Source organism: Oryctolagus cuniculus, chromosome 2, assembly GCF_964237555.1.
Source record: "Oryctolagus cuniculus chromosome 2, mOryCun1.1, whole genome shotgun sequence".
Taxonomy (NCBI): domain Eukaryota; kingdom Metazoa; phylum Chordata; class Mammalia; order Lagomorpha; family Leporidae; genus Oryctolagus; species Oryctolagus cuniculus.
Genome location: NC_091433.1, coordinates 33,443,941 through 33,463,545, shown reverse-complemented (window position 1 = coordinate 33,463,545; position 19,605 = coordinate 33,443,941). Strand labels below are relative to the sequence as shown.

The 19,605-nt window shown below is 45.6% G+C and overlaps 1 protein-coding gene across 2 annotated transcripts in view; it reads left to right on the top strand.

Moving 5' to 3' along the window:
• The window catches only part of SMIM14 (small integral membrane protein 14), an 80,209-nt gene that overhangs the window by 23,968 nt on the left and 36,636 nt on the right, over positions 1–19,605 (top strand). For both annotated transcript variants that reach the window (XM_051842486.2, XM_070068124.1), the window contains exon 2: positions 6,162–6,271. In XM_051842486.2, the coding sequence (XP_051698446.1) occupies positions 6,197–6,271 (75 nt within the window). In that variant the 5' untranslated portion in view covers positions 6,162–6,196. The remainder of the gene's footprint in view (positions 1–6,161; positions 6,272–19,605) is intronic.

Here is a 19,605-nt window from a genome sequence, read left to right as displayed (position 1 = left end):
AGCCTTCCAGGCTGAACTGTTGCTACATAAAAGGTAGACTGCATTTACCTTGAGCGTTTTCTGTGTTGGGTATGAATGATCAGTTCTCTTAACATGAAGGCTAATCAACTTAAGAGAGACAGACTGACAGACACTGGAGCCTCAGACAAAAATGTGCAGCGGTGAAAGTTTGTGTATGATGCCTCCTCCCTGCTGGGGAGTTTGGCTCTCTGCTTCTGTGGCCAGCACTCCCCCCATCTCTGGGCAACCATGGTGATTTTTTAATTGTGAAATATGTGCAACATAAAATTTGCCATTTTGACCATGTTTTAGTGTACAGTTTCAGTGGCAGTAATTATTCACAATGGTAGACAGCCATCACCACTATTACCAAAACATTTGCACCATCCCAGAGCATACATACTAGGCAGTAGTTCCCTAAGACCCTTACCCCCAGTCCCTGAAAACTACCATCCTATTTCTGCCTTTGATTTTACCTAGTGTAGATATTTCATATAAATGGAATCATATGGTATTTGTACTTTATATCTGGCTCATTTCACTTAACTTCACGTTTTCAAGGTGAACCGGTGCTATGTATATCAGAACTTCATTCCTTTGTATGGTTGAGTAGTATTCTGTTGTGTGTGTACTTGTGTGTGTGTGTGTGTGCATAAAATTATGTTAATTCATCAGTTGATGAACATTGGAGCTGCTTCCACCTTTTGGCTATTGCAAGTAATGCTACTGTGAACATTTAACACACAATATCTGAGTCCATTTTCCAATCTTTTGAGTACATTCCTAGGAGTGGAAATTGTTAAGTCATGTGATAATTCTATGTTTAACTTAATAAAAAATTTTTACGTGAGAAGCAGAGACAAAAAGAGGGCTCTCATTCACTTTTTCGATCCCCAAATGCCTGTGACAGCTGGTACTGAGCCAGGGCCAAAGCCGGGCACTGGGAACTCAAAGCAGGTCTTCTACGTAGGCAGCTGGAATCTAGTTCTTTGAGCCATTACCCCTGCCTCCCAGGGTGTGCATTAGCAGGAAGCTGGAGTGAGGAGCTGGATCTTGAACCTGGATAACACTATGAGATACAAGAGTCTCAACTGCTAGAAAAAACGCCCACCTCTATGCTTAAATTTTTGATAAATTGGCAAACTCTTCACAGCAGCTACATGATTTTACATCTCCGCCAACTGTCTTTGAAGAGACTTCAAAAAGTTCATGAAAAATATGTTATGAAGAGACTATGGGGGCCGGCGCTGCGGCTCACTAGGCTAATCCTCCACCTAGCAGCACCGGCACACGGGGTTCTAGTCCCAGTCGGGGCGCCGGATTCTGTCCCGGTTGCCCCTCTTCCAGGCCAGCTCTCTGCTGTGGCCCAGGAAGGCAGTGGAGGATGGCCCAAGTGCTTGAGACCTGCACCCCATGGGAGACCAGGAGAAGCACCTGACTCCTGCCATCGGATTGGCGCGGCGCGCCGGCCGCAGCACGCCAGCTGTGGCGGCCATTGGAGGGTGAACCAACGGCAAAAAGGAAGACCTTTCTCTCTGTCTCTCTCTCTCTCACTGTCCACTCTGCCTATTAAAAAAAAGAGAGAGAGAGAGAGAGACTATGGAGGGAGGCATGCGGTCTAGCAGTTAAGATACCAGTCAAGATGCCCACATCCCATGTTGGAGTGCCTGGGTTTGATTCCTGGCTGTATTCCTGATTTCAGCTTTCTGCTCCTGCACACCCTGGAGGCAGCAGTGATGGCTCAAGTAGTTTGGTCCCTGCCACCCACAGGGTAGATCTAGATTGAGCTCATAGATCAGCCTGCAACCTCTAGAGATGGGCCAGGTCAAAGCTAGGGTCTATCTCCAGAGGTTGCAGGCTTTTGGAGAATGAGTCAGCAGTTGAGAGATCTGTGTGTGTGTGTGTGTGTGTGTGTGTGTGGTTTTTTTTAAGATTTATTTTATATATTTGAAAAACAAAGTTAGAGAGGTAGAGACAGAGAGAGGTGTCTTCCATCTGCTGGTTCACTCCCCGGATGGCCGCAACGGCCGGAGCTGCGCCATTCTGAAGCCAGGGGCCAGGAGCTTCTTCTGGGTCTCCCACATGGGTGCAGACATCCAAGGACTTGGGCCGTCTTCTACTGCTTTCCCAGGCCATAGCAGAGAGCGGGATTGGAAGAGGAGCAGCCGAGTTAGAACTGGTGCCCATATGGGATGCCGGCACTGCAGGTGGTGGCTTTACCTGCTGTGCCACAGCTCTGGCCCCATCTCTCTCTGTCTTTGTTCCTCTTCTCAAAATATTTTTTTTCCTCAGAAACCTTTTATTTAAGGTATACCAACTTCATGCATTTCATAAATATAACTTTAGGAACATAGCAATTCTTTTTTTTTAAAAAAAAATTATTTATTTGAAAGAGCTACAGAGAGAGGTGGAGACAGAGAGAGAGAGGTCTTCCATCCACTGGCTCACTCCCCAGATGGCCACAGTGGCCAGAGCTACACGGATCTGAAGCCTGGAGACAGGAACTTCTTCCAGGTTTCCCACACAGGTGCAGGGGCCCAAGGACTTGGGCCATCTTCCACTGCCTTCCCAGGCCATAGCAAAGAGCTGGATCGGAAGAGGAGCAGCCAGGACTAGAACTGGTGCCCATATAGGATGTGGACGCTTCAGGGCAGGGCTTTAACCTGCTGTGTCACAGCACCAGCCCCAGAACATAGTGATTCTTTCCACCCTACTCAAAAATAAGTTTTTAAAAGTTGTGCATGGATTTCAAGAATTTTTGGACCAGAATAAACTCATATAAATATGTAACATATCTGAACAAGATCTAATTTGAGGTGCTAAGAAGGGTATGCACCCAGATCAGTTGCAGTCAAGAGCAGAGCTTTTAATGAAAAATTTCAACAAAGGGGAACAAGATCCTGAAGCATTTCTTCCAAGAATTAGAGCATGAAACATGGCTTTACTGGTATGATCCAGTGATGGGGATGGCTGATATACTGCTTGTAAAAAGTCACCATGGCATAGTAGGTTAAGCATACGCATGCAGTGTTGCCATCCCTTATGGGCACTAGTTCATGCTCTAGCTGCTCCTCTTCCAATCCAGCTCTCTGTTAATGACATGAGAAAGCAGTGGAGGATGGCCCAAGTGCTTGGGCCCCTGCACCCACGTGGGAGACCAGAGGAAGCTCCTGGCTCCTGACTTCGGATGGCCCCAGCTCCAGCCGTTGCAGGCATTTGGGGAGTAAGCCAGCAGAAGGAAGACCTCTCTCTCTTCCTCTCTCTGCCTGTAACTCTGCCTCTCAAATACATAAATAAAATCTTAAAACGTGTCCTGAACTTAAAGATGCTTATGTTGAACAAAAAAATTTATCTTTTTACTTTTTTAAATTAATTTTTCTGGGGCCGACATTGTTGCACAGTGGGCCAGGCTGATGTTTATGATGCTGGCATCCCATATGAGTGGCAGTTCAAGTACCAGCTACTCCACTTCCAATCCGGTTCCCTGCTGTGTGCCCAGGAAAGCAGCATCACTAGTTTCCCATTATGTTTTCGTAGTAATCCTAGTAGAGCAAAGTGGTATCTTGGGGTGATTTTGATTTTCATGTTCCTAATGATTGATTTCTGTATGCTCACTAGCCATTTTTATATCTTATTTGGAGAGATGTTCAAACCTTTTGCTAATTTTAAAGTCAGGTTGTCTCTTTTGTTACAGGAGTGCTTTATGTGTTCTGGATATGAAACCTGTGTAAGATACATGATTTGCAAATATTTTCTCCCATTCTGTGGGTTTTCTTTTCATCCTTGACCCATTTATCTTTTTGGAATTTATCAGTTTGTATCTATAATTTAACAAAAATTTAGTGCCTGTTTGCACCATTGGAATATAAAAGCTGTTAGGGTAAGGATTCTATCAGTGTTTGCTCACTAAAAGGCCTAGCACAAGTGCTATTTTTTTTTTGAATGAGTGAAACTGTTCCATTTTTTAGCCAAAGTGTTTTGTTTCATTAGCATTTCTTTATATAAGCATTAATTTCACCACTTTTTTTTTTTTATAGATTGATTTTACTGGGGCTGGCGCTGTGGCACAGCAGGTTAAAGCTTCATCCTGCAGTGTCAGCATCCTGTAGGGGCGCTGGTTCAAGTGCCAGTTGCTCCACTTCCAGTCCAGCTCCCTGCTAATGTGCCTGGGAAAGCAGCAGAGGATTGCCCAAATCCTTGAGCCCCTTCACCCATGTGAGAGACTCAGAAGAAGCTCCTTAAAATAAAAAAAAAAATTTATTTGAAAGGCAGAATTGGCAGGGGGGGAAGGGAGGGAGAGGGAGAGAGAAAGAATAAATATCTTCCATCCACTGGTTCACTCCCCAAATGGTAGCAAAGGCTTGACCTGGGCCAAGCTTCAGCCAGGAGTCAGGAGCAGGGAGTTGGATGGGAAATGGATGGAGCAGCCAGGACTTGAACCAGTGCCTATATGGCATTGCAGGTGGCTGCTTTACTGGGTATGCCGCAATGCTGGTCCCACTCATTACTATTTAAAAAAAAAAACAAAAACGATTTATTGATTTGAGAGGCAGAGAGAGAATCTGCTGGTTCACTCCCCAAATAGCTGCAACAGCTGGAGCTGGGCTGGGCTGAAGCCAGGAGCATCTAACAGGTCTTTCACTGCTTACCTAGGCACACTAGCAGAGAGCTGGATGGAAAGTGGAGCAGCCAGGACATGAACCGGCATCCATATGGGATGCCGGCACTGTGGGCAAAGGCTTAACCTACTATGCCATAGCACCGGCCCCTCTCATTACTGTTTTTAAAAAACAGTTTTATCAAGGTATAAGCAGCAAACTGTATAGTTTTAAATGTACAGTTTGTAAGTTTTGACAAATGTATACTTAATTCACGTATGTTAGGACACTCAAATTTACCACATTGCTCAAAAATGCCCTATTCTTGTTTCCATTCATCCTTTTTTACGGTTTCTATGTTGGTAATTCTGACATTCTGTCTTTTTAAGTTCAGTAATCTTTTCTTGTATAATGTCTAACATGCTGTTAAGTCCATCTAGTGTATCTGTCATCCTGGATACTGCCATGTTTTTATCTACAAATTGAGAGTTCTTAGATCCTTCATCTAGCTGCTCCATGTGATCCTTTTTTAGCTGCTTCTCCCTGATGCCACTGGGCTTTGGCTGTGCTTTGCCCTCCCTGCAACTTGACCAAGAAAGTCCCCCAGGGAGTAAACTGGGCCAATCATGTTGCTCGCCTTGCTGGTCCCAATCTCTTGGGGATCTCTCTTCTTGGTTGCCCAATGACTAGCGCCTTAAAAGCCCTTGTTTCTTGTATTTGCCCACTTTTTAAAAAAGATTTATTTATTTGAAAGTCAGAGAGGAAGAAGGAGAGAGAGAAAGAGGTCTTCCATCTGCTGGTTCACTCTGCAGATGGCTGCAATGGCCAGGAGTGGGCCAGGCTGAAGCCAGAAGCCAGGAGCTTCTGTCAGGTCTCCCACCTGGGTGGCAGAGGCTCAAGGACTTGGCCATCTTCTGCCTTCCCAGCTGCATTAGCAGGGATCTAGATCAGAAGCGGAGCAGCCGGGGCTTAACTGCCACGCGTGTGGGATGCCAGCATAGGGTAAATCTGGTTGTGAGTACACTGTCTTATTTCTTTGAATTCTATCTTGTTTCTCTTTAATCCTATCTTATCTTTGATTTTTAGAACCCATATAGCTGTTTCCTGTCCGTTGTCATTAATTTCCCTCCAAAACCCTTAAAATCATTTTAGATACCTCCCCCCCCCCCCCCCCCCCCCGCCCACAGCTTCCTTGGTGTAGAGTAAAGGCTGCCTTTAAAGGAGCTAATAAAATGAACTAATTTAGTAATTAGGCTGAGTAGAGTGTAGCATCAGCATCACAGGTGGTGACAGTTTGACAGTTTATGGCATCCAAAGACATTTGTTCATATTTGTAGGAAATTGGTCTGATGGTAGAAGGGTGAGCACTTTTGTAAGTTCATAATTCATATGATAAATGCATAACTCATTTAGGATCAGTAATTAATAGGCATAGATCATTAGTAAATGTGAACTATATGCAGTTTAGGAAAACTTACAGATCTATGTAATACAGTATATGCTTTTTCATAACTCAAGAATAACTCTGAATGGCAGTCTTACACTATTATTTCTTCTCCCTAGATTTAAACAGTCAAGTAAAACCAAGCTGGGTAATCATGGCAGAAGGTGGATTCGATCCCTGCGAATGCATTTGCTCCCATGAACATGCAATGAGAAGGCTGATCAATCTGGTGAGATGAGCGGGGCAGTCACGCAGACCTGATCCCTACCCTGTCCATCCTGTTTTTGTGAAAGCATTGTTTGTTGGAGGATTCTCATCTGATGGTCTCTAAAAAGTTTAAGTTCAACAATGGTTTAAGTCATAATGATTAAAATGTTTGCCAACAATTCTTTTACTACGTGAAAACAGATTATGGTCTTTACGGGAGACTGGCGTTGATGAAATTTACCACCATAGGTAGATAACACTTCACGGACAGCATTTTCTACCCTGTGTTAATATAATATAAATGCGGCCGGCGCCGCGGCTCACTAGGCTAATCCTCTGCCTAGCGGCGCCGGCACAGTGGGTTCTAGTCCCGGTCGGGACACCGGATTCTGTCCCGGTTGCCCCTCTTCCAGGCCAGCTCTCTGCTGTGGCCAGGGAGTGCAGTGGAGGATGGCACAGGTGCTTGGGCCCTGCACCCCATGGGAGACCAGGAGGAAGCACCTGGCTCCTGGCTCCTGCCATCGGATCAGCGCGGTGTGCTGGCCGCAGCGCGCTGGCCGCGGCAGCCATTGGAGGGTGAACTAACGGCAAAAAAGGAAGACCTTTCTCTCTGTCTCTCTCTCTCACTGTCCACTCTGCCTGTCAAAAAAAAAAAATATATATATATATAAATGCATTGTTTTTAGCTATGTGGAGCTTCTTTGTCTGCTAAGCTGCTATGAAGTCTCAGTTTCTATTAGGATATGGTTCAAATCCTGCTCCATCCATTCTGATATGACAGAAAAAATTTCTGGGTAAGGCAGTTCCAAATCTAAATTGTTTGACAGAGGTAGATTTCTGAATAACAAATTTTGGATTGTCTCATTGAATCTATTGTAATGAAGTTAGAACTGGAAGGTTTTTGAATGTTTTTTTTTTTTTTAAAGATTTTATTTATTGGAGCCAGCACTGTGGTGTAGCAGGTAAAGCTGCCGCCTTCAGTGCCAGCATCCCACGTGGGCACCAGTTCAAGACCTGGCTGCTCCACTTCCGAACCTGCTCTCTGCTATGGCCTGGGAAAGCAGTGGGAGATGACCCAAGTCAAGTTATTGGGCTCCTGAACGCACGTGGGAGACCCAGAAGAAGAAGCTCCTGGCTTCAGATCAGCACAGCTCTGGCCATTGCAACCATCTGGGGAGTGAACCAGCTGATGGCAGACACTCATTCTCTCTCTCTCTCTCTCTCTCTCTCTCTCTCTGCCTCTTCCCCTCTGTAACTTAAAAGATTTATTTACTTATTTGGCTGGTGCCACGGCTCACTTGGCTAATCCTCCACCTGCGGCACTGGCACCCCAGGTTCTAGTCCCGGTTGGGGCACCAGTTCTGTCCCGGTTGCTCCTCTACCAGTCCAGCTCTCTGCTGTGGCCCGGGAGTGCAGTGGAGGATGGCCCAAGTCCTTGGTCCCTGCACCTGCATGGGAGACCAGGAGGAAGCACCTGGCTCCTGGCTTCGGATCGGTGCAGCGCGCCAGCCGTAGTGGCCATTTAGGGGGTGAACCAACGGAGAAAGGAAGACCTTTCTCTCTGTCTCTGTCTCTCTCTCTCTCACTGTCTAACTCTGCATGTCAAAAAAAATTTTATTTACTTATTTGAGAGGCAGAGTTACAGACAGAGGGAGAGACAGAGAGAAAGGTCTTTCATCTGCTGGTTCACTCCCCAAATGGCCACAAATGGCTGGAGCCAGCTGTGTCAGAAAAGGAAAAGCGGGACTAGAACTGATGCCCATATGGGATGCCAGTAGGTGAAGGATTAACCTACTGCGCCACAGTACCGGCCCTAAATGGAAGGTTTTTAAGACATTCTAAGCTTATGAGCTTAAACACAGTACTGTTTAGATTATACTATATACTTTTTAATGCAAAAGCAGAAATTAGATTATTAACAATAAAATGCTTTTTTTTGAGGTTTAATTATTTATTTGAAAGGCAAAACAACAGAGAGGAAGGGACAGAAAGATCTTCCTCCTGCACTTGTTCATTCCCCAAATGGGTGCAGCAGCCAGGTCTGGGCCAGGCTGAAACTAGGAGCTTCATCCTGGTCTCTCATATGGGTGGCAGGACTCATGTACTTGGAGCATCTTCCACTGCCTTCCCAGGAGCTTTAGCAGGAAGCTGGAAATAGCCAGGACTTGACCTGGCACTCCAGTAAGAGATGCCAGCATCACAAATGGCAGCTTCACCCTCTGCGCCACAATGCCAGCCACAATAAAGTACATCTTTATTATACCTTATGATAGCCTTTTATTGTTGTTTTAAAACATTCTTGAACCAAGGTGTATTCTTGTGAGCTGGTTAATAAAGGCAGATACAAACCTTTTCTCAAATATTCTAATTGGTGTTACTTAATTAGTAGGTTTTCTGCTGACTCAGTATCTCCATAAGTAATGATCAGAAGTATATTTTTTATAAATACACTTTCTTTTTTTTTTTTTTTTTTTTTTTTTTTTGACAGGCAGAGTGGACAGTGAGAGAGAGAGACAGAGAGAGAAAGGTCTTCCTTTGCCGTTGGTTCACCCTCCAATGGCCGCCGCTGCAGCCGGCGCACCGCGCTGATCCTGGCAGGAGCCAGGAGCCAGGTGCTTTTCCTGGTCTCCCATGGGGTGCAGGGCCCAAGCACCTGGGCCATCCTCCACTGCACTCCCTGGCCATAGCAGAGAGCTGGCCTGGAAGAGGGGCAACCGGGACAGAATCCGGCGCCCCAACCGGGACTAGAACCCGGTGTGCCGGCGCCGCAAGGTGGAGGATTAGCCTATTGAGCCACGGCGCCGGCTTAAATACACTTTCTTTTTGAGAGTCAGCATATACTAAGAATTAGGATTCTTCAGAATGCCTTAAAAGGAAAGGAATAAAATAAGGACTTGTAAATTAAACCAGACTCTTGAGGACATAGAAATATAATAATAATGTCATATTTCTGAGCACTTGATGTAAAAATAGATGAGTTCCAGGAGGGAATGTTCTTAAAATATTTTCTGTTTATTAAGTAAAGAAATGATCAGTTTTGGGTATAAATTTAACCAAAATGAAAACATTTTCAAATGACTGTACTGTTAGTAACAAAATATAGCCTTATAATTTTTTAATGATTTATTTATTTGAAAGGCAGAGCTACAAAGAGGCAGAGGAAGCGGGGTGGAGAGAGAGGTCTTCATCCGCTGGTTCACTCTCCAAATGGCTGCAACAGCTGGAACTGCACAAATCTGAAGCCAGGAGCTTCTTCCAGGTCTCCCATGTAGGTGTAGGGGCCCAAGGACTTGGACCGTTATCTACTGCTTTCCCAGGCCACAGCAGAGAGCTGGATTGAAAGTGGAGCAGCTGGGTCTTGAACAAGCACCCATATGGGATGCCAGTCTCCCATGCAGGTGCAGGAGCCCAAGGGCTAAGACTGTTATTTACTTCTTTCCCAGGCCACAGCAGAGAGCTGGATTGGAAGTGGAGCAGCTGGGTCTCGAACCCTTACCCATATGTGATGCTGCCACTGCAGGCAGTAGCTTTACCCACTACACCACAGCGCTAGCCCCTAGCTTTGTAATTTTTTTCAGCTTTTTTTTTTTTTTAAAGATTTATTTATTTATTTGAAAGTCAGAACTACACAAAGAGAGAGGAGAGGCAGAAGGAGAGGTCTTCCATCCGATTCACGCCCGAATTTGCTGCAATGGCTGGAGAAGTGCCGATCTGAAGCCAGGAGCTTCTTCCGGGTCTCCCATGTGGGTCCAGGGATCCAAGGACTTGGGCCATCTTCTACTGCTATCCCAGGCTATAGCAGAGAGCTGGATCAGAAGAGGAGCAGACGGAACTAGAATTGGCGCCCATATGGCATGTCACTGTCTCAGGCCAGGGCGTTAACCCGCTGAGCCACAGCACCGGCCTTAGCCTTGTAATTTAACTATGAGAAATGTCCCCAGGGATCAATTTTTAGTAAGGGTTATTAACTATCTTTAATCTTTAGTATTTTGAATTTAGTAGTGTGCTTTTTTCTATTAGCGCTGCTACTTTTCAGAAATAGTTGAAACTAAGCCCTGTGTTTGGTCATCCCCTGTGTTTTTCTCTTTACTGTGCTTTGGTAGACTGTCAGGGAAGCCGTGTTTAACTGTGTGCATGCCCTGCGGTTTACGCTAATCTGTGCTACACAGGACCTTGTTGATGACAGTACTGGTGTGAAGTGATTTGTAATTACATCACAACAGGTTTTAGAGTTTACAAATCCTTTACAAGTTCAAATTTTTATACCGCATATAGTCACAGTCTGAATTACTGATGGGTGATCCTGTCATTAGTAACACACTGCTAGCAATATTGAAGATTCTATAACAAAAACTCAGTTGCTTCTGTATGGGAACGTGCTGATTAGGTTTGTTAAACATTTCTTTTTTTTTTTTTTTTTTTTTTTTTTTTGACAGGCAGAGTGGACAGTGAGAGAGAGAGAGAGACAGAGAGAAAGGTCTTCCTTTGCCGTTGGTTCACCCTCCAATGGCCGCTGCGGCCGGCGCGCTGCGGCCGGCGCACCGCGCTGATCCGATGGCAGGAGCCAGGAGCCAGGTGCTTTTCCTGGTCTCCCATGGGGTGCAGGGCCCAAGCACCTGGGCCATCCTCCACTGCACTCCCTGGCCACAGCAGAGAGCTGGCCTGGAAGAGGGGCAACCGGGACAGAATCCGGCGCCCCGACCGGGACTAGAACCCGGTGTGCCGGCGCCGCTAGGCGGAGGATTAGCCTAGTGAGCCGCCGCGCCGGCTCTTGGTTTGTTAAACATTTCTTTGAATTGTGCTTTGAAGCTTTAATTCCATGCATTTTTCTTCTTGTTTTATTTAAATTCACAGTCCAGTGGTGTTACTGAGCCAAACCTTCTCTGTTGATACCTAACTGCTTTCTTTTTATTTTTTTAAGATTTATTTATTTATTTATTTATTTGAAAGAGTTACACAGAGAAAGAAGGAGGGGCAGAGAGAGAGAGAACCCTGGACGAGGAGCTTCTTCTGGGGCTCCCATGTGGGTGCAGGGACCCAAGGACTTGGGCCATCTTCTGCTGCCTTCCCAGGCCATAGCAGAGAGCTGGCTCAGAAGTGGAGCGGCTGGGACACGAACTGGCATCTATATGGGATGCCAGCACTGCAGACAGAGGCTTTACCCACTACACCACAGCGTGGGTCCCCATACTTACCTTTTAATTCTATTTTCCACAAACTTTTTGAAGTACCCTCATGTGCATTAGAAAAAAAACTAGATGAAAATGTTAATAATGATTATCTCTGGATGGCAAAATTCAGGGCTGAGAATTCTCTTATACTTTGTTATTCATTCATTCATTCAAGAAGCAGAGACAGGGGAAGAGAGAAGAAAGAGTGCTATCCCATCCATTAATTCACTCCCCAAATTCTCAAAGGATAGGAGATCATGCTGGGAGCTGAGAACGCAATCCAGGTCTCCAACGTGTGTGACAGGGACCCAGCCACTTGAGTCATTACTGCTGCTGCCCAGGGTATGTGTTAGCAGGAAGCTGGAGTCAGGAGCAGAGCTGTGACTTGGACCCAAGCACTCCGATAAAGCATGCAGGCATCCTAAGCAGCATCTTAACCACTAGGCCAAATTCCTAGTCTTCCTGTATCGGTTAGGATTATATATCTAAAACCAGGAGAAAGTTATTTTAATGCAAACCATCCATTTTCCATTTAATATTATCAGTATTCTTTTATAATATACTAAGCCTTTATATCTCATATATTTGTTTTCTCCTCCTGCTATACTTCAAAGAACCTTTTTGTCATACTTGTAATTTTATGCCTCTGTAGAATTCTCAGCTAGCTCCCAGCCTATATTTTAAAAGCAGTTTATATGGGGATGTAATTTTTCACTGTTGGTTCCAGCTACTAGAATTTACCTCCCTGTGCTCAGGAAAATAATAAATGTAATAGTGATAGGTTATAGAAATTCTAGAAATACTCATTCTTTTTTAATGAATTTATTTTACTGGATTTTTATTTAAAAAAAAAAGATTTATTTATTTGAAAGACAGAGTTAGAGGGAGAGGGAGAGACAGATCTTCCATTTGCTGGTTCATTCCCCAGATGGCCACAGTGGCCAGGGCTGGGCCAGGCCAATGCCAGAAACCAGGAGCTTCTAAGTCTCCCAGATGGGTACAGGGTCCTGCGCACTTCAGCCATCTGCTGCTTTCCCAGGTGCGTTAGCAGAGAGTTGGATCAGAAGTGGAGCAGCCTAGACTCAAACTGGCACTCTTGTGGGATGCTAGCATCACAGGTAACAGCTTACCCACAGTACCGCAATGCCGGCCCTAAACATAGAATTTATTCTTGTAATATACTAACATCAATTTCACATACTAAACTGGAACTTTTTTAATTTTTAAAAAATGTATTTGGGAAGGTAAAGAGGCAGAAACTGAGTAAGCTGGCTAACTCTTGATCTTTTGCTAGCTCTTCCATCTAGTGATTTATTCTCCAGATGCCTGCAATGGCCATGGCTGGGCTGAGCCAAAGCCAGGAGCCAGGAACTCAATCCAGACCTCTTAGTGGGTAATAGGAACCCGTTTACTTGAGCCATCATTGCTGCCTGTCTCAGTCTGTGTTAGCAGCAAGCTGGAATCAATGATGGAGCTGGGAATTGAACCCAGGTACTCTGACATGGGACATAGTTATCTTAATTGCCAGATTAAATACTTGCCCCCTGGGACCACCACACCAGCATCCCATATGGGCACCGGGTTCTATTCCCAGCTGCTCCTCTTCCAGGCCAGCTCTCTGCTGTGGCCGGGGAGTGCAGTGGACGATGGTCCAAGTCCTTGGGCCCTGCACCCGCATGGGAGACCAGGAAGAAGCACCTGGCTCCTGGCTTCAGATTGGCGCAGCGCCAGCCGTGGCGGCCATTTGGGGAGTGAACCAACGGAAGGAAGACCTTTCTCTCTGTCTCTCTCTCTCACTGACTGTAACTCTACCTGTCAAATAATAAATAAATAAATACTTGCCCCTCTTAGGTTTTTTTTAGGTTTTTGAAAATGAATTTTACAAGCAACAGAAATTCTGGCTGATGTAAGCAGAAAAGAACTTTCAAAAAGGATATTATGTGGTTCACATTGTTCAACCTGGCACGAAAAATAAATAGGATGAAAGGCAGGATGGAGCTGGCGTTGTGGCACAGTGAGTTAAGCCACTGTATGCAGTGCCTACACCCCAGACGAGTGCCAGTTTGAGTCCCAGCTGCTCCACTTCTGATCTGGTTCCCTGCTAATGTGCCTGGGACAGCAGTAAAGGATGGCCCAAGTGGTTGGGCCCCTGCCACCCATATGGGAGACCGTATGAATTTCCAGGCCCCTGGCTTCAGCCCAGCCATTTGGCCATGTGGGGCGTGAACCAGAGGACTGAAGATCTCTCTGTGTTTCACTCTGCTTTCGAAAAAAAAAATAAATAAATAAATCTTAAGGCAGGAAGGGATGGAGGGTTGGAGGGAGGGGAGGGTAAGTGATCAAAACAAGAGCCAAAGTCATGCCCCAAATTAGTCAGGCCAAGATGTTGCTGTTTCTGGATTGCATACTTTTATGCATACTTTGTTGATGTATCATCTCCATTTGGGTAACTAAGAGACATCTTAAATTTGATGTTTGTGTAATCAAACTGCTTGCCCCCAAGCTTAACGTTTCTCCGAGTCTTCCCTATTCACTTCATTACTCAGGTTAGTTGGGCAGCAATTTTTGGGTCATCTTATACTCTGTTCTTTTGGCCCCACATCTGATGCAGGAAGAAATCCTTTCAGCTCAGCCTTAAAAATATATTCAATACCCAGCCATTTATCACAGTTCCCATGCAGTGTCCTGTTCCAGTCTGTTATCTGTTACTACGGTTAGACTGCCTTTGGTCTCCTTGCTTCTGTCCTCTTAACTATGACCCTCCCTTTCATGTTTCGTTTCCCCATAGCTGCTGAAGTGATCTATTTTAGATAAGTCAAATAATGTTCCTTCTTATTCAAAGTCTGGCAGTAGCTCCTGTGATACTCAGAATGACAAAATCTGCATGCCTCTTCATGATCCGTCCCCTTCCACCTGAGTCTTCTTCTTTGCTCACTTTGTTCTAGCAACTCTGGCCACCTTGCTGTTCCTGGAAAACAGCTCACATCCTAAGGATCATGAGTCAGAATGACCTTAAACTTTTCAGTAGCAAAACTGGAAACTAGAAGACACTGATGCAGTAACTTCAGGATTCCAGCAGGAATTTATTACCAGCCCAGCATTCTGTATCCAACCAAACTGTTCATCAAGTGTGTTGGAGGGAGGCCTCAGAAATTTCACCTTAAGTACCCTTTTCTGGGAAGTAACTAGAAGATGAACTATTTTTCACCAAAATAAAGGCATAAACCTTGGGGCCAGTGCTATGATGCAGCAGCTTAAGACACGGCAGGGCCAGCATCCCATATGGGTGCCGGTTTGAGTCCCGACTGCTCCACTTCTGATCCAGCTCCTTGCTAATGTGCCTGGGAAAGCAGCAGAAGATGGCCCAAGTGCTTGAGCCCCTGCACCCATGTGAGAAACCTGGATGAAGCTCCTGGCTTCTAGATGCAGTTTGGCCCAGCCTTGGCCATTGCGGCCCTTTGGGGAAATGAATAAGCAGCTGGAAGATCTTTCTTTCTGTCTCTCCCTCTGTAACTCTGACTTTGAAATAAATAAATAAATCTTTTTTTAAAAAAGGCGTTAACCAAGAAAGAAGACTGCCTTATAATATAGAGAGCAGGAGATCCAGCACATGAGTGAAATCAAGCTCCTTCCAAGATAATGTTGAAGGGAGATCATAGGGTGGTAGCTGTGCACTAGGATTGCAGGGAAGTTGGCTTAATTGGGGGTGAGGGGGTGATATAACTTTTTCAGAAGTACAGATTAGAACACCTAATGTGTTTAAACATTTGTGATCTAGCTAACTGAAAACAAGTTGTTAAAGTCATAGGTTTGGGGCCAGCATTGTGGTGCAATGGGTTAAGCCTCCACCTGCAGCCCTGGCATACCATGTAGGTGCCAGTTCGAGTCCCGGTTGCTCCACTTCTGATCTAGCTCCCTGCTAATGGCCTGGGAAGGCAGTGGAAGCTGGTCCAACTGCTTGGGCCCCATACCCACGTGGGAGACCCAGAGGAAGCTCCTGGCTTTGGATCACTGGGGGAGTGAACCAGCAGATGGAAGACTTCTCCTGTGTCTCTCCCTCTCTCTTTCTCTCTGTAACTCTGCCTCTCCAATGAATAAGTTTTTTTAAAAAGATATATTTATTTATTTGAAAGTCAGAGTTAGAGAGAAGGAGAAGCAAAGAGAGAGAGAAAGGTCTTCCATCTGCTGGTTCACTCCCCAATTGGCCATAACGGCCAGAGCCAGCTGATCCAAAGCCAGGAGCTTCCTCCAAGTCTCCCACACGGGTGCAGGGGCCCAAAGACCTGTGTAACTGTTTCACTCTATTGTGAACATAAATAATAACAGTTAAGACTGACAGGGGCCAACATTCTGGCACAGTGAGTTAAGCTGCAGCTTGCAATGTCAGCATCACATATCAGAGCACTGATTCCAATCCCAGCTGCTCCACTTCCGATCCAGCTCCCTGCTAATGCACCTAGGAAGGCAGCAGAGGATGACTCAAGCGCTTGGGGGCTACCACCCATGTGGGAAACCAGATGGAGTGTGAGCTCCTGGCTTCAGCCTGGTCCAGCCCCAGTTGTTGGGGTCTTTTGGAGAGTGAACCTGCATATGGAAAATATCTCTGTCACTCTGCCTTTCAAATAAATAATAAAATATTAAATAAGATTAACAAAACCAAAAAGATGAACTTTCCAAGTTTTAGTACAAAGAGGAAGTAAGGGTCTGTGGAGTAGCTGGATCTGTTGTGCATCTTTTCCCCTCTGTGTGTTGTGAAGTGACTGGCCTTTGCTACCAGGCTAAAACTGGAACTGCTGTCTAAGGCAAGTGGAAGATAAATGCATGTGGAAGGCTCGAGTGGGATGTTAAGGACCAAGAAGGAAGCTAAGGTCACCTATAACCTTTACATCGGTTTTATTATTGAAGGAAAAGAACAGGCACTTAATTAATGAGAGATACTATAAAGCCTTAGGATGAAGCCTTTCCTACTTTGAGAGTTGAGAGAATCTTTGGGGCTGGCACTGTGGCATAGTGGGTAAAACTACCACCTGCAGTGCCAGCATCCCATATGGGCACTGGTTCAAGACCCAGCTGCTCCACTTCCAATCCAGCTCTCTGCTATGGCCTGGGAAAGTAGTAAGAAATAGCCCAACCATCAAAGAAGAATGTACCTTTCTCTGAGGGGAGGAGAGGACATCCACTTTGCTTTTGGCCGTGTCCAAATACTGCTGGAGTCTATGGTCACAAAAAGCTTCCATAGCCTTGGCAGCCCATGACAAGAGCCTCAGGAGATCACTGATGTCATAAATAGGAGTGTTAATTGTTAAAGGAACAACAGAAGTCACTTTGCACTTACTCCCCATATAGGACCTTCATCCTTAATGAGTTGTACTATGAGAATCAACTGCAAATCTTGTTCTCAAACTATACTCTATATGTTGTATGTGTGTGTGGATGCAAACTGTTGAAATCTGTGCTTGACATGGAATTGGTCCTCTATATATAAAATCAAACTAAAAATGAACCATAATGAAGAAGGAAATGGGAGAGGGAGAGGGAGGTGGGATGGGAGTTGGTGTGGGAGGGTGGGTATGGGCAAAAGAACCACTATATTCCTAAAGTTGTACCTATTAAAATGCATTCATTAAATAAAAACTTTTTTTAAAAAAAGAAAACTTACGTAGTGTTTATTGCAAAAAAAAAAAAAAAAAAAAATGGCCGAAGTGCTTGGGCCCCTGCACCCACATAGGAGACCCAGAAGAAGCTCCTGGCTTCAGATTGGCACAGTTCCAGCCATTGCTGCCATCTGGGGAGTGAACCAGTGGTTGGAAGACCTCTCCCTCTGTCTCTCTTTCTCTCTGCCTTTCAAATAAAAATATTTTTTTAAAAGAATCTTTAGGGGCTGGCACTTTGGTGCAGTGGGTTAAGCAGCTGTATGTGGCAGCAGCATCCCATATGAGTGCGGGTTCAAACCCTGGCCATTTCACTTCCAAACCAGTTCCCTGCTTAATGCGCCTGGGAAGACAGTGGAAGATGGCTCAAGTCCTTGGGCTCCTGCATCCATGAGGGAGACCCAGAAGAAGCTCCTGACTTCTGCCTGGCCCAGCCCTGGCCACTGCAGCCATTTGGGGAGTGAACCAACAGGTGGAAGGTTGATCTCTTCCTCTCCCTGCCACAATAATTCTGACTTTCAAATAAATAAATAAATCTTAAAAGAATCTTTATGTTGCCTGCATACTTCCTTGGTAGGGAAGCTATTTTTTTTAATCTAGCTCCCTAGTGTTTAGCCCTTTTTTTTTAAAATTTTTATTTATTAGAGAGGTAGAGTGACAGAGAATGTAAGAGACAGAGAGAAAGGTCTTCCATCTTTTGGATCACTCTCCACATGGCTGCAATGGCCAGAGCTGAGCCAATCTGAAGCCAGGAGCCAGAAGCTTCTTCTGGGTCTCCCACATGGGTGCTGGGGCCCAAGCACTTGAGCCATCTTCTACTGCTTTCCCAGGACATACAGAGAGCTGGATTGGAAGAGGTGCACCTGGGGAGGTAGCAGGTGATGAACCCATGTATTTGGGTTTCTGCCACCCACATGAGAGACTAGGATGGAGTTCTTTGCTTCTGGCGTTGGCCAGGTCTAGTTCCAGCTGTTGGAGGCATTTAGTGGGGGTCTACCAGTGGATGGAAGGTCTCTCTGTCTCTGTCACTTTGCCCTTCAGATTAGTAAATCTTTAATTAAAAAAAATGTTGTGGAGTAGTTATTCAGCACAATGGTTAAATCAATGCTTGAGATGCCAGTATCCAGTATCTGGGTGTTTAGTTCAAGCTCCAGCTGCTCTACTTCTCATCCAGCTTTCTACTAGTGCATACCCTTGGGAGACAGTAGACGATGACCGTGGTACTTGGGTCCCCTGGCACCCATGTGGGAGCCCCTTAAAGAGTTCCAGGCTCCAGGCTTTGGCCTGGCCCAGCCCCAGCCATTGCAGCCATTTAGGGAGTGAACCAGCAGATGGAAGATATTCTCATTCATTCATTCATTCTTTCTCTCTCTCTCTCTCTCAAAAATAAATGAAACCAATCATTTTAGGAAAAGAAAAGAAGACCCTTTATTGAAAGCCATAGAGATGCCTTTGCAGGTGTGTGGGGGTCAGTAACAGTATATTTATAAATGCGTGAGAGGGAGAGGCCACAGACAGTACAGTGAGTACAGTGGGGAGCACTTGAAGGGGGCCCTGCCATAGGAAGCTGACGTAAGCACTGAGATTCCTTTTATAGGTGAGGATCCTGAGGTGCAGAGATTGCTGTTTTCCTAGGTGTGGTTGGAGCTCGCCCGAGAGTGGCAGAGGCGCAGCCAAACCCTGGCGGCTTAGCTTCCAGTGCTGTGCTGTTCTTTAGTTACATTCTACTCCATGGCCTAGTGGTTGCCTTCTGGCACCTCAGAAAGTGCTACTCATACAACCAAAGGAGAAAAAGAGAGGAGGAAGACTTTTCACTGTATTTTTACATTAACCATGTGGCGGGGAAACCTATTCAAATAACCTAAAAGTGAAACTTTGTGAGCCTCTTCAGAAGCATTACAAAGAGTACAGTTATTAAAGAGTAGTAATTATGAAGAAATTACTAATTACTGGAGAAATTTTTTTAAAGATTTATTTTGTTTATTTGAAAGAAAAAGAGAGGTAGAGACAGCGAGAGAGAGGGATCTTCCATCTGCTGGTTCACTCTTTTTTTTTTTTTTTTTTTTTGACAGGCAGAGTGGACAGTGAGAGAGACAGAGAGAAAGGTCTTCCTTTTTGCCGTTGGTTCACCCTCCAATGGCCGCCGTGGCCAGCGCGCTGTGGCCAGCGCACCGCGCTGATCCGATGGCAGGAGCCAGGTACTTCTCCTGGTCTCCCATGGGGTGCAGGGCCCAAGCACTTGGGCCATCCTCCACTGCACTCCCGGGCCACAGCAGAGAGCTGGCCTGGAAGAGGGGCAACCGGGATAGAATCCGGCGCCCTGACCGGGACTAGAACCTGGTGTGCCGGCGCCGCAAGGTGGAGGATTAGCCTAGTGAGCCACGGCGCCGGCCCTTTTTTTGACAGGCAGAGTTAGACAGAAAGGTCTTCCTTTTCCGTTGGTTCACCCCCAAATGGCTGATACAACCAGCGCTCTGCACCGATCCGAAGCCAGGAGCCAGGTGCTTCCTCCTGGTCTCCCATAAGGGTGCAGG